Raw genomic sequence first — 14,881 nt, 5'->3', positions numbered from 1 at the left:
GTGACTGAAGGGGACCTCCTCCCCATGTATATGCTCATAGGATATAAAGTCTTTCTTGGTAGCCTGCTATCCTTCCTCTGAGTGCGACCAGGCCTCCCCCCTCAAGGGGACGTGGTCAAATACGGGGCACCAGAGTTCCCCCTTTTGGTTTTTTTAAGACAGGGTTTCTCTGTGTGATAGATTCCTGGCTGTCCTGGACTCACTTTGTAGACCAGGTTAGCCTCAGATTCACAAAGATCCACTGCCTCTTCCTCCTGAGTACTAGGATTAAAGGCTTGTACCACCACTTCTGTTGTTTCTGTTGCTGTTGATCCAGCTTTAATATATAGTGGTCAGAAAAGACGCAGGGTATTATTTCAATGTTCTAATATCTGTTGATATTTGCTTTGTGACCATGTGTGTGCTCCATTTTGAAAAAAGCCCCATGTGCTGCTGAGAAGAAATAACATTCTTTTATGTTTGGGTGAAACATTCTGTCGATGTCTATTAAGCCCATTTGATTATGATATTACTTAACTCCAGCATTTCTCTGTTTAGTTTTGTCTGGGTTAGTTTTGTCTACTTTCACCTGTCTATTGATAAGAGTAGGATATTGAAGGAATCCACTATTACTATATAAGGAGCAATATGTAGTTTTTAGCTATGTTAGTGGGTTTTTTTCCTAAAGACCGAGTTGACCTTGTGTTTGGCGCATAAATGTTTAGAATTGCAATGTCCTCTTGGTGGAATTTCCCTTAGATAAGTATTGAGTTTCTCTTCTATTAGTTTTTGTTTGAAATATCAAGTCTCTCTCTCTCTCTCTCTCTCTCTCCTCTCCTCTCTCTCTCTCTCTCTCTCATACACACACACACACACACACACACACACCCTTGATCACACTCAAATACATATAGTTCATACACTGTCACAACTCACATGTAATTTCACATTCTTAAACAATTGAAAATAAATATCAATTCAGCTCACTTATTAGATTAAACATCAAGAAAAGGGGCTCATAGGGACTTAGTAAGAACCATTTCATCTCACAGTTGAAGTTCCAAAACTCAGTTCTACTCAGGCTCCCCAGAACCATCACAGCAAACACTTGTATGGTCAAGCCACTCAGAAGCTGTCTAGGAACTCAATCTCAGATGCGTAGAAAAGGTTACTGGCCTTCATCTTTAAAGACACTCAGAAGAGTGCATCATCCTTCAAAACTCCATCAGAGTCACCTTCAACCAGGACCAAGGAGGCCCATTTTCCAGGAAACACCAGGAGGTTTGACTCTCTACCATAATGCTGCATGAGTCAACTGAAACAGGACATCAAAAGAATCCATTGCTCACCATAATTTCAAAAGTTCCCACATGTATTAGACTGCGGATGCTGACACACATCTGTACCCTGTTCCGTGTGTAGCCTAGATTAGGTACCAGGAAACACATGTCCCTGGAAAGATGTGGCCATGAAAGTGATCTGAACGTAGGTGCTCCCAGAACATTTCATAGATTTGGCATTGTGGTGATCAGAGGCATGAGCTATAGATGGAGGAGGATATGAAAATGCAGTTGTGCCAAGAAGAGACTTGATACCCTATGAGCGTATAAAGGGGAGGAGATCCCCTCAGTCACAGTCATAGGGGAGGAGAGTAAGGGGAAAATGGGAGGGGGGAGGAATGGGAGGAGGGTACAAAGGATGAGATAACCATTGAGATGTAATAAGAATAAATTAATAAAATAAAATTTAAAGAAAAGAGGGCATACTACCTTTGCAGAGGACCTGAGTTCAGTTCTCAGCATGCAGGCCGGGCAGCTCACACCCACCTGTAACTCCAGCTCAGGGGACCTGAGACCTCTGGCCTCTGTGGGCACCTTCACTCACTTATACATGTTCACATAGATACAAATATATACATTTAATTAAAAGTAAAAGGATGTTTTAAAAATAAAAATATAAATGTACACAAAACTGTAAAATAATAAAAAATAGAATCAATGAAAAAAAAAAGAAAATGCAATTGTGGGTCCATTTGCATAATCTGTATATATAGACTTTCCTATACTATGCTGCTATGTAAACTTTATTCTCATAGAACTGTGAGAAAGAATGCCTCCACTTGCCCGAGCAATGTGTTGAGCAAGATGTTTCCCTTTCGCCAGTGATATGGGAAACTGGCTTTGGTAGAGGGGAACTGGCTTCATAAGTTCCTTAAGAGTGCTGGGTTTTGTCTAACTGCCAGAATTTGGACCTGCCAATAGTGAAGTGTACAGTGGGAGCTGTGCAGTAGCACACAGTTGGGCAAGATGTTATCCCATCCCCAGCACTGCATGCTCAAGGGTATTGTGAAAACAGCCCTCATGTGCCTGTGAGACCTCCTGTGTCTGAGCCCATCTGGTAAAGTGGTGAGGTGTGCTCTGTATGTTTTCATTGTTTCTGTTCTTATAGAATTAGCATGCCCTCCCAAAGAGAAATTACTATGCACACTTAGAGATTATAAGTGATGGTGCAGAGAAACTACCAAACTAGACTGCTTCATGAGTGGAAAGAAAGGTTTATTTAAGACCGAACTGCTGAGGTTATCTGGGGGAAGGGGGCAAGGCAGGGAGAAGAGCACCAAGCAGATTTTGTATGACAGTCAGCAGGGTGGGCGTCTGAGCTGATAGTGGATGTCTGGATTGCCTAGAAACTAGATGCCTTTGCCTGAGGTGGGTGACCTTTGGTGGAGGGTTAAGGGGCATTCCTAGAGGATGAAGGGTGATTCCTGGCCAATAGACAGGAAAACTGCAAGTCTGGACACTTGGGCAAATGGGAGATGGACACAACAAAGATATTGCCAGAACTGCTTCTTAAGTGCACCTGAGTTGTTCTTTTACAGTTGTTACCCACATGGCAGAATTATGCTCTTTATGATATAAGCTCGGGGTATTTAATGACAGACCAGGATTAATGGTGGTTGTGACCCTAGGCTGCCCCTCAGAGGCGTGTTCTTAGATAAGAGGATGGGCTAATGGCTGCCTGTGAGTCAGAGCTGTCTCCTTTCTATGGGTCTGGAGCCTAATGGAGGTCAGTCTTGGTGAACAAACATTAGCAAAACCTTCTCGGCAACCCTAAACTCCAACTATGACACAGAATGTTCCTTCCTACGATTTCTAAGAAGCCTGGTCAGTAAAACTACTATCTCCCAGTCACATTGGAGGCAGTGCTCCTTTAGCTAAATTCTACTTTGTGTGACCCCGTATTCCTAAGTGAGCTTAGTAGTAAAATCCTCTACAGCAGAAGTTTTGCTACTTCAAGTTTCCTGTTCTTCATCAGTCTGTCCCTGCTTTGGATTCACTCTGAGCTTTCTGGAATAAAAGCTGCACAGAGTGCCAGTGGAGGAGTTCTGAAGCTGCGATGTCTGAAGTTCCCAGCTTCTGAGAGATCTCAAACTCAACCTCAGTTCCTTAGCAATGGTCACCGGCAGGTTGTGATAGGTTTGGTGGGGAAGATGGCTCTAGGTTGGCCTGGGCTGTAGATGGTGCCTGGATAAAGACAGATGGTTGTGTTAGTCTGTGGTGGTTTGAGTGAGAATGGCCCCATGAGTACCTGGTCACCAGAGAGTGGTGCTATTTGAAAGGGTTAGGAGGTGTGGTCTTGCAGGAGAAATTGTGTCACTGAGGGTGGATTTTGGGTTTCAAAAGCCCTTCCAAGCCCACAGTATCTCTCTCTTCCTGCTGCCTTCTGGATATAGAACTCTCAGCTACTTCCCCAACACTATGTCTGCCTACCTGCTTCCCACCATGAGGATAATGGACTAAACCGCTGAGACTGTAAGAAGTCCCAATTAAACGCCTTCTTTTATAAGAGCTGTTATGGTCATGGTGTCTCTTCATAGCAATAGAAACTAACTAAGACATTGTCTCTGAAAACATGGTCATTAGGCGTTAGTCACAGCATCAGTATCCCATCCGTCATATGCTGGGAGCAAGTCATGAGTGCAGTGACAGGAGAAGATTATCATCTATGCTATCAGAGGACAGTTGTCTCTCACAAGGACTGTAATAAAAAGGAGAGGTAGGAAACACACAAAATCTGCTCACATGAGTGAAGTCCAGGTCAGGTGAGGCAGTGACCGAGGCTCAGAAAAGAACAGTTTTATGGTTGAATGTGATGACAGCTTTAAGGAGGAGTGACAATTAATTATAAATTTACAGAATTTTAATGATATCAGTCTGGTTAAATGGGAACAGGAGAGACTATAGTCTTTGGACAGATATATGACCTCAAGGCCAGTGCAGGTCATCTGGTGCTGAGATAGGGGTCAGCAGTCTTCCATCTCAGCTTCGCATCAACGTCAGCATTCCGGCAGCAAGCAGTCCCATCTACATTGAGAGAGAGAGAGAGAGGAGAGAGAGAGAGAGAGGAGAGAGAGAGAGAGGAGAGAGAGAGAGAGAGAGAGAGAGAGAGATGAGAGAGAGAGAGAGAGAGAGAGAGGAGAGAGAGAGAGAGAGAGAGACCCATTTGTGACCTCTGGAATCCTAAGTACCAGCCACCTCCAGCTTCCAATTCTCTGCTGCAGAGCACAGCCACAGCAGGGTGGACTATGACTGGAGAAAATGGATTGTGTGACAGTGAAATTGATTACTACATTAAACCTATACTCCCCAGGCCATTCAAATCTCTCTGGCAGACATCGGAATGGGTGCTAATAGGATATTATGCACAACTCAGACAGGGCCCAAAGGAAGAGCCAAGCCCAAGCTGATTACATGTCCACTCGGCAGAAAGCTCTGAAGACCATCCTTAAAAGGGCAGCAATCTAAACCAAAAACAGAAGTGAGGGCCTGGGACTCAGAGAAGGCATATCTCAGATCCTTTAAATGCTAGCAATGGTCACAAAAGAAACCCCTTTATGAGAGCAGAACAGCCAAAGGATGCTCCAGACTCAGGGAACAGAGGTACACACCAATCAGGCTCAGCAGTTGCCTAGCCTCCACATCTTCCCCAGGGCTGTCCTTGAGCTCTTCTGCATCATCATAATCCTCATCCTGCACTGGACTTTTGGGATGCTGCTGGCTCCTCTGCTGTTTCATCCATAGGGACTGTTTCAATGTATTCATAGACAGCATCTGAGGGCTGCCCTGTTGCTCCAAAACCTGCAGAGATCACACCAGAACTTTCCAAAACAAGCACAGCTAAAGGCTCATCCACTATCTCTGGTTCCTGCGGCTCCTGTGCATGCTGAGAACCCACACACAGGGAAAAGCCTCTGACCACAGGCACCATCACTGGGACACCAACTTCTCAGGACACACAGTGTTCAAAGGTCTTGTGCAGGACTTGTTGGTCCTGGCTCCACATATCAACTCTGAAGGACCTCACTTCAGGAGAGCACAAGCGATGGTGAGAGACACAGTAGACAAACCCAGGCTCCTCCAGACCATAATAACTCAGGGATCTCCAGATACTAACTCAGGATTGGCTATCACGAAGGACTGCGAGCATTAGAGATAGTAATTAGATCAGAGGGGGCCTGTGGTGGCTGGAATGTCACCAGGCTCCTGTTTCAACATCTTTGTTCCTTACCCATGCTGATGGCTCTGCTGTGACACCACTGAACAGTCAGGGCCAGAAGAACTATGCCCAGGAGGCAGCCAAGGACTATGGAGGCAGTTATAGGCAGGGTCCAGGCCTCAGGAACAGGTGGAGGAGCCAGAGAATTGCCTGTGGAGTGCAGAACCAGGTAAAGAATGTAAGCTACCATGTACCCGCACTGCCTGGGACTTGCTGAAGATGAACACGGATGATGTCAGCCTCCCCATGGGCAGCTCGGGACAGCTTGGCATCAATGTTACTTTGACAGGTAGCTGCTCACATGAGACGATCTGTGTTTTACAGGGAAAGGTGCCCTAGCAAAGAGAGCCCCAGTGCTTAGGCCCAGGTTAACAGAGGGGGAAAGTCCATGTGAGTGTCATCACTGGCTTCCCTCACCTCTGCTCTAGAGGTGCTATCCAATGGCATACAGCATAGTCAGGTAAAATCATGCAATGCCCAAGTTAAAGGCTCCTAGAAGTGGCTGCTGGTGACCTGGCAGTTTGGTCCCCTATGACTTCCCATCCAGCAGGCACAGGAGAGATAAGCAGTTTCCACCACAGACTAGAAGTCCAGTCCCCCCGGGTTCACACATGATACAGAAGGTGCACCCATGGCATGTGGTCTCAGAGGTTCTCAAGAAAGGTCAGAAAAGAGTACCACTGCCAGCTGTCCAGGTAACGACGGATAAGAAGAGAAAAGGATTAACAAAGAGCCACTTACCTGATGCCATGGTCCCAGGGATAGCTGCAAAAGAAACAGAGGTTGGAGAAGTGTCAACAACCCTCAACAGCACAGATGGGCCTATACTTTGAGGGTGGCAGCCAGTAGGTTGGTAGGAGCTATACAAGACTGAGGTAGCAGCCTGTCCCTGGGTCACCAATGGGACCCTGAATGTTGAAGTTCTGTGCTCAAGAATTTGTCTGAGCAGAATGAGGGTGAAACTAGCCCACCTCCCCAAAAAATCAATCTGGTAATGTTCCCACTACTGCTTGCTGCCTCACTCACCCAGGCAGCGCACACCGGCATCCTCCTTGTGGAGCAGTCTCCGTACCCCCATGGTTCGGTCTGGCAGGCTCCCAGAGTCCTCTCACTGCCTCGGCATCCCACTTCATCCAGCCATATAGGCCCTGAACCAGGACCAAAGGCAGCATTCTGCAGGGCAGCTATGGCGGGGCCACAGCCCAGCTGCCGGCACACAACTTCTGCATCTGCCAGGTCCCAGGAGTCGTCACACACCGTGCCCCATGAACCTCTGTGCCAGAGCTCCACTCGTCCAGAGCAGCCATCCTCACCCCCAAACACACGAACTGCACCTTCCTCTGGAAAGGGGTGGACAATCAATTAATGATGCTTTCTGGGTCAAGGGTTCTTGGGATCCTTATGGAGGGAGAGTTACCTGGGCAGCTAAGAGCTGAGCAGTTGGACATCTGCTCTATATCCTGAGAAACTTCTGTCTTTCCTGCATGGAAAATTAAGAATTATTCCAAGGCCACCAGCTCAGGAACCTAAAATCTAAGAAATACTTTCTTTTCCGTGTGCTTTCTGTCTCCCCCTAACTGGAGAAAGAGAATCTCTGGGTTTCAAAGAATATCCACAAAGCCTGAGAATTCTACACACTGTTCCCCCTGTGAGCCATCTTGAGGAGAAGCAGGAAGCAACTGGAACCTGGGATGGTTCCACATGAGCCACACCCAGCCTAGAGTGTCAGTGGCACCTTTTCAAACCCACAGCACAGCTCACCTGCACACACCAACCAAGCTTCCTCTCCACTGGTGCAAGAATGCCTGTCCCAGGGCGCTGAGGGGCATTGCCACAAGGACCTGTCATGCTTGTCCCTACACTGAATGGACTTCAACCAGACAGTCTCCAGCTTAGATGAGTTCCTTGGCCTGGCCAACAGCTGCCCCTGGGATCCACAACCCAGGTGTCCACACAGAACTCTCAGGGAGGCAGCACTCAGGGACTGGCAGACACCACCCCAGGTACCATTGTAGAAAACTTCCAGGCGTCCTGTGCATGGCTGGCTGTGTTCTTGCAACCTCACCTCAGTGAATTCTGCAGATGGAGGGGCCAGTCAGCCAGGAAGAATTAGGGAGGGCTGGACATATCAAATGGGACCTGTGGCACCCACCTGAACAGACCACGCCCGCATCCTCCTTGTGCCCGCAGTCTTGTTGGCCCCAGCCTCCTGACTGGCACTCCCACAGAGCAGCCTCCTCGCCCAGGCAGCCCAGTTCATCCAGCCAGATGCGCCCAGTTCCTGCTCCAAAATGAGCCGCCCCAGGGGCACTGAGGGCGTGGCCACAGCCCAGCTGCCTGCAGACCACATGGGCGTCCTGCAGGTCCCAGGCATCATCACATACGGTGCCCCATGTGCCCCGATAGAACACTTCGACACGCCCAGCACAGCGGTTCTTGCCCGCTACCAACCGCACATGCAAGCTCCCTGCGGAGAGATCCAGTCAGGGCACTCTGGACTACATGAACAAGGCTGAGGAAGTGGATGCCCCGCACTCACCAGAGCACATGACACCTGCGTCCCGCAGTGTTCCCGCGTTGCACCAGCATAGACATTGACACGTTGCATTGGGTCAGGTGGGTCTCAGAGCCCAAGCAGTGCACCATGCTCAGCCCCACAGGATTGTCTTGAGGACTGGAGCCGGAGCGTCATAGGCTTGCTGTGCCTCTCCGCACCCGAGCTGCCTGCACACCACAGCAGCATCACACAGGTTCCAGGCATTGTCCAGCACACGCCCCCATACGCCATCAAGGAAAACCTCCACTCTACCATCGCAGTGGCTCTGTCCATCCCTCAGCCGCAGTGCATTTTGGGCACCTGACAGGAAGAAAACTCTGAAGGGCAGAGGACCATCACAGGGACCACCCGCGCCTTCCTTACCCTTCCAAACCTCTCACATTTCTGTCCACCAGACCTGCTTACCTTCTTCTCAGTCTCAAGGCTGCCTGTACTCACCTGAGCAGATAGCTGAGGCTGAATTTCCCGGGGCACATGTCTGGGCCCCTAAGGTGCTTGCTGGGCAGCTCAGCAGGTGGGGCTCTGTCCCCACACAGTGAAACACATCTGTCCAGATAGGAGCTTCCACATTTCCAAAATGGCCACCTTGGGGTGTGGCCACTGCATAACCACAGTTGAGCTGGTGGCAGAGCACCGTGGCATCTGCTAAGTCCCAGTGGGCAGCACAGAGGGGCTGCCAGGACTCCTGTACCCAAAGCTCCACGCGGCCCTCACAGCTACTGCTGCCGTTGACCAGTCGGAACTCTAAAGGAGAGTTGGAATCAGTGCCACCTCCCAAACTCAGAGCTGCAGACACCCACACACAATGTGAGTTCCTTATACATAGGACATAGTCAAACTGGGCACACGAAGACTGAGCAGGAGAATATCTTTACTGTATGTAAGTATTGAAAGCTAGGCAACTCCAGTCTCCTGGCCTTTCTTCCTCCCCAAATCCTCTTACCCCCACACCTCTCTTCTCCCTAACTCAGGGATCATGCTAGGAAAACTGGAAACATCAAACTTCTCAGAACTTGGTATGAGACATCTCTAGTAAGACACATGCCCTCAGTGTTGGCTACACATAAGCAGGCATGAGCAATAGGCAACTCAGTGGCCTGGATTCTAGTCAGTAGGATACAACATAGAATTAGTCTACAAAAGAATAGGGTTTTTCCCCCTCCTGGTCTCCATATTATCTCAATAACCGTTTGCCTATGAAAAGAAATTCCAGAAGCCACATATCACACAAAAAGGGTCTCTGCAATCCTAGACTTGATGTCTTCAGTCTGTTCGAAGCGAATGGGCACACAAGAAGAACTAAGAACTGTGAGGACGATGGACAATATCTCTGTAAATGGAAGCTCAACAAACGGGCAAAGAGGATGAAGTGAACCAAAGAGAAGCAGCAGAGCCTGAGTAGATAGCGTCTGATTCTAGAGCAATGGCTGCAGGGATTCAAGAGTAGATGTAGGCAGAACAGAAGAGCCAAGCACCATGAAGGTAAACACATTGGTGTTCTTCTAAATGATCAGTGCTCTGGAGAGCTCTGCGGTACCTCTAAACAGACCAATGAATCTATGAATAACATCTTGGCAAAGGAAAGGGTAGAACCAATACTTAAGTAAATCTCACTAAAAATTCCTGAATGAAAGCTGTGCATGCATCCAGTAGGTGACATTTAAAAAGCTGCACACTGAAGTGTACCGAAGCCACTGGTGAACACTGCGTGGTAAGACGGTGAGTGTGTTTTTCAAACAACTACATTGGTCACTGCTCATAAGAGTCAAAGACACCTCTCAAAGATAAATAGAGAAACTGTGGTGTGTATACCCAGTGACGTGTCACTTATCCTTCAGTGCAGGAAAGTCTGTCATGTTCAACAGCATGGACGAATGTGAACACATCATGGTAGTTGACAGGCTGGGGATAGAACGGCAGTTAACACAGGACCTCACTTACATGTGGCATAAGAAACATCAAGCTCACAGATTCTAAGTAGAATTGTGATTATCAAGGGCTCTGGTTCTGGAAGAGTCCTGGGAGTGATTAGAGAGGTGTTGATCAAAAGGCCACAAGTCTCTCAAGTCCCATCTATTGTACATCTGACTATAGTTAGTAACATTGTATTCATCCCAATAAAATTAATGAAAGCAGATTGTAACTGTTGTCACCACACATAAATGTTAGTTATGTGAGGTGATGTAAGAGTTAATCAGCTTGATTTAGCCATCCTATAGCATAATACAGATGTCAAGTCTTCATACTAAATAACAAAGATACAATTTGGCTGTCATCTCTTGGAGGCCTGCAATTTTCTGAAGAAGAAACAAATGGGGAGTGGATCTGGGGAGAGGGGAGGAGAGGGGAGAGCTGGGAGGGGTGAAGGAAAGGGAAACTGTGGTCAGGGTGTATTATATGAGAGAAGACTCTATTATCAATAAATAATAAAGTAAAAATAATAAAGACCAAATATTGCAAAATTGAAACCTTCAAATAAAACACAGAGATTCTAAAAAGAAAGAAATGTATTAGTTGGGCACGGTGGCACAGGCCTATAATCCCAGCACTTGGGAGGCAGAGGCAGGTGGATTTCTGTGAGTTTAAGGCCAACCTGGTCTACAGAGTTAGGTCCAGAACAGCCAGGACTACATACAGACGGCAAAACCTTCTCTCAAAAAGAAAAAAAAACTATAATCAAACTGTCAGATATCCTGAGGCCAGCAATAAGGTAAGTGACTTGCAACATTCTGGAGATTTACAATAAGGTGAACTGTGATTTCTCTTAAAACCCATGAAGATGTTCAGAACCAATAACAAGACCATAAATGGTCTTAGGAAAAGCTGTGAAATAGTGAAACATCACTTGATAAAGCACAACTTTTATTGGTAAGTGAAACAAATACAAAATATAGTAAAAAAAATACAAATCATTTAATGTAAAATAATGATGAAAATGTAAAATGCACATGGATAAACTATAAATCTTTTTAATGTTTAGAATGAATTGTAAAATAAAGGAAAATAAAATCACAGCATATCAAATTATGTGATAAGAATTATGGACATATCCCCCTCCCAAGGTTCATAAAATATTAGGAAAGAAAGGGAGACAGAGAAAAGGAGTGAGGGAGAATGGAAGGGAGGGAGGGAAGGAGGAAGGGAGGGAAGGAGGGAGGGAGGGAAGGAGGGAGGGAGGGAGCATGTGAGGAAGAATTCAAAAGCCTAAGTAAATCGGTGTCATTTTGTATGAAGTTTTTTCCCTCTAGGTAAAACATGATACCATCTTGGAGTGGAAATTACTATGTCCCAGTAGCCATAGCTGCTAATGAGCAGAATCAAAACAGTGGTGACCAGGTCCATGGTAACAGAAATGGGTTTATCCATTCTTCCTGGTCAAAGAAAGGCTCGTAGGAGTCTAACCTGGGAGACCACTGTTTACTCCTACCTGCTGTCCTCCTTCCACTTGCAGATGACCTTGGGAGATACTACAGTACATAAGCAGTGGAACGTTGCCTGAGAGTGGGACTCTAAGATTCAGCTTTTGTTTGGTTCCAATCTGTTCATATTCCTTTGATTTTTTTTCCCCCATACTTAGACTTGCTAGTGTCCTGTCTGGGATAAGTAGGCATTTGATGCTACTTCCTCAAGGAAAGTTAGCACAATGGTGATATGCACCCAGATTAGAGTGGTTATTACTAAGAACATGAAAAATAGTGAATAAGGCTTGGGGCGAGGAAAGTAGAGAACTTTAACATGTTTGTGTGGATGAGCATTAGTAAGTAAGAATTAGTAAGAAAGCAATGTGGGGCTACCTAAGAAACCCTGGAATAGAATGGCAACACAGGTCAACAGCCTGCTGCTGGGCATCTAGCCAAAGGCACTTGAGGGCATGTGGAAAAGACGAAGACTCTTATGTGTCTATTTCAGCAATATTCACAGTGGGATGTGGAGTCAGCCGAGGTATCTCTTAAAGAATTACTTGATGAAGAAAGCATGGTGTGTGTGTGTGTGTGTGTGTGTGTGTGTGTGTGTGTGTGTGCGCGCGCGCGCGCGCGTGCAAAATGATAGGTAATTCAGCCAAGGAAAAGCTGAATTCTGCCATTTGAAGAAGACATTAAGCAAAATACATCAACCACCAGGGACACAAAACACAAGTTCTCATCCACATGAGGAAGATGTGAGTAGCTGAGAGACCGGCAGGGCAGAACCGCACGCTGCCCACTAGGGGCAAGAAGGGAGGGTTGGGGAGATGAGAGACTGTGGATTAGGGAACTACTGAACGTAGAATGTCCTCTCACATGGTTGACTAGAACTTGTGGAAGATTTCAGACTAGCTAGTGGATACGGGGCTGACTGTTGTCAACAAAGAAGTTATGTCTGAGGTGACAGATACTCCAGTTACCCTGACCTGGCCAGTGCATGCTATAACATGTATTGCCATGTCAGACTGTACTCCTTAAACACAGACACTCAGTACATGTTAACTAGACACAGAAAATGTTTTATGTAATATGCCTCTTTTAAAAAGAAATCAACTTTAAACCCCTTCCCAGATCTAGCCAATGGTCAGAATATTCTCCACAGTTGAGTGGAGAGTGTGATACGACTTTCTCACGTACTCTGGTGCCTCACATTTGACCATGTCCCCTGGAGGGGGAGACCTGGTGGCACTCAGAGGAAGGACAGCAAGTAGCCAAGAAGAGACTTGATCCCCCTCAGGAACAGTCATAGGGGAGGAGAATAATGGGAAAATGGGGGGGGGAGGAATGGGAGGATACAAGGGATGGGATAAACATTGAGATGTAACAAGAATAAATTAATAAAAAAAATTTAAAAAAAAGAAAGAAATCACGCAAAACCTACATAGAGAGGAACAGGCCTCATATCAAGGGCTGAGGACTTGGTCTGAGAAGTATGCAGACACAATGCCATCCCTATCAGAACCCGAGTAGTTGCTTGGAAAGTTAGAAAGTTAATCCTAGTATTCTTATAGAGATGACGATTCTGAAAGACTCACAACCATATAAGCAACCACATAAGTTTTCCTCTTTCAAAACTTACAGCAAAGCTACATGAACCAGAGCTCTGTGCTGTGGCATGAGGCTAGACATTGAGATTAATGGAATAGAATGGAAGGTGCAGACATCATCTCACACGCGCATGGCCTGCTGTGAGAGAAGGGGGCAGTGGCTGCTCATGTAGGAAGAATAATGTCTCAAGCAAAGTGCTGAGGAAACAGCACATCCACAGGGCTCACATGGAGTCAGTACTCCACTCATCAGAAGCAGATGTGAACCTGAGGCCCATCCTAGCCCTGGACACCGTGCTGAAGGACAGCCGTCCTAACAGAACACAGGAGGTGATGCTGCAGGGCTTTGGACATGCGCAGTCAAGCTTTAGACGTGATGCCAATGCAAAGCACAAGGCAGAAACCCGGTTGGAATGAAGTGAAGTCGAACTATGCAAACGAAAGAACCTCCTCACAAAGGGAAACAGTGGACATGGTGAGGCTAGGGGGCATGTGCCAACAAGGTCTGCCACACAGAATATCCCAAACCATCAATACCACCACCCAAAAGTCAGACCCCTATTCTAAAACCTTTGGTAAAGCTGAGTAGTCATTTCCCCAAAGGTAGAAAAGGAAAACAAACATGTGAAAGGAGAGAACCATCAAAATAAAGTCTTGGAGCTTCTGGGACAGGGGGCACAGGTCCTGAGCACCACCCCCCAGAGCTGTCCATCCATGGTCATCACAGCTCATCACTGGGACTGTTTGTCCTGCTACCACCAACCCACACCCTTCTAGACTATGACCTGACTCACTTTGCCCTGAGCAGATTAATGCAGCATCCTGATCATGGCCACACTGGTGTCCAGGCTCCCTCAGACAATGGAACAGCAGTGATTCATTGCCCACACAGTGAAAGGCCTCTGTCCACACAGGTCCTGATCCATGGCCAAAGTGGGAACTCCCGAGTATGGATACAGCGGTGCCACACCCCAGCTCCCGACAAACCACATGAGCCGTGGGCAGGTCCAGGTCATCATAGCAGACGGTGCCCCAGGTGAGTCCTCGAAGAACCTCCAGGCGTCCTTCACAGGGGTGTGTACCACCTAGCAGCTGGGCTTCCACGTGACCTGAGGACAGACACTGGGTGAAGCAACTGAGGTCAGGCCAGGCTTCATGCAGGTCATTGGAGTGAAATGACCTGATAGCTGCCACCCAGTCCCCTATGAGGAATGGTACAGGGGGACAGGAAACTTGCCTTCATCTGGACCTACAAGGCAAGTTCTGAGACCTATAGACCAAGGACTCTGAAACTTCCCTTCACACCTCACTTGAGTCTTGAAACCCACACAGTTTCTGACCATAAATATTGTCTTAATAGTATACTGTATACTAAATAAATAAACATATAAAATCTTTAAAGGTGTGCCACTAAAAAAAAAAAAAACTCTTAGAAGCCTGTTCTTTTCTCTTTTTTTCCAAGACAGGGTTTCTCTGTGTAGCCTTGGCTGTCCTAGACTCACTCTGTAGACCAGGTTGGCCTACGAACTCACAGCGATCAGCCTGCCTCTGCTTCCCGAGTGCTGGCATTAAAGGCGTGCGCCACCACACTGGGCCCCTTGAAGCCTGTTCTTTTCTAATGAGAGACAGAAGGGGAGTGGATCTGGAGAGGAGAGGTGGAAAGGAACTTGGGGGAGTTGGTAGAAGGAAACTATAATCAAGATATATTGTATGACAAAAGAATCCATTTTTAATAACAGCAATGGAACAAAGAGGAAAACAAACAAGCAAAGAAAGAA

The 14,881-nt window shown here is 46.9% G+C and overlaps 1 protein-coding gene across 1 annotated transcript in view; it reads right to left on the bottom strand.

Moving 5' to 3' along the window:
• Positions 1–4,871: 4,871 nt before the first annotated feature.
• Positions 4,872–14,881, bottom strand: part of LOC127188802 (scavenger receptor cysteine-rich domain-containing protein SCART1-like) — a 49,036-nt gene continuing 39,026 nt past the window's right edge. Inside the window, 11 exon segments of the mRNA XM_051145102.1 lie at positions 4,872–5,117; positions 6,277–6,300; positions 6,562–6,875; positions 6,953–7,015; positions 7,297–7,611; positions 7,688–8,002; positions 8,075–8,114; positions 8,116–8,198; positions 8,201–8,392; positions 8,531–8,836; positions 13,898–14,212. Of these exon segments, the coding sequence (XP_051001059.1) occupies positions 4,872–5,117; positions 6,277–6,300; positions 6,562–6,875; positions 6,953–7,015; positions 7,297–7,611; positions 7,688–8,002; positions 8,075–8,114; positions 8,116–8,198; positions 8,201–8,392; positions 8,531–8,836; positions 13,898–14,212 (2,213 nt within the window).

This window comes from Acomys russatus, chromosome 5 (assembly GCF_903995435.1).
Source record: "Acomys russatus chromosome 5, mAcoRus1.1, whole genome shotgun sequence".
Taxonomy (NCBI): Eukaryota; Metazoa; Chordata; class Mammalia; order Rodentia; family Muridae; genus Acomys; species Acomys russatus.
Note: the sequence above shows the minus strand (reverse complement) of the source record. Positions and strands in the feature narration are given on the sequence as shown.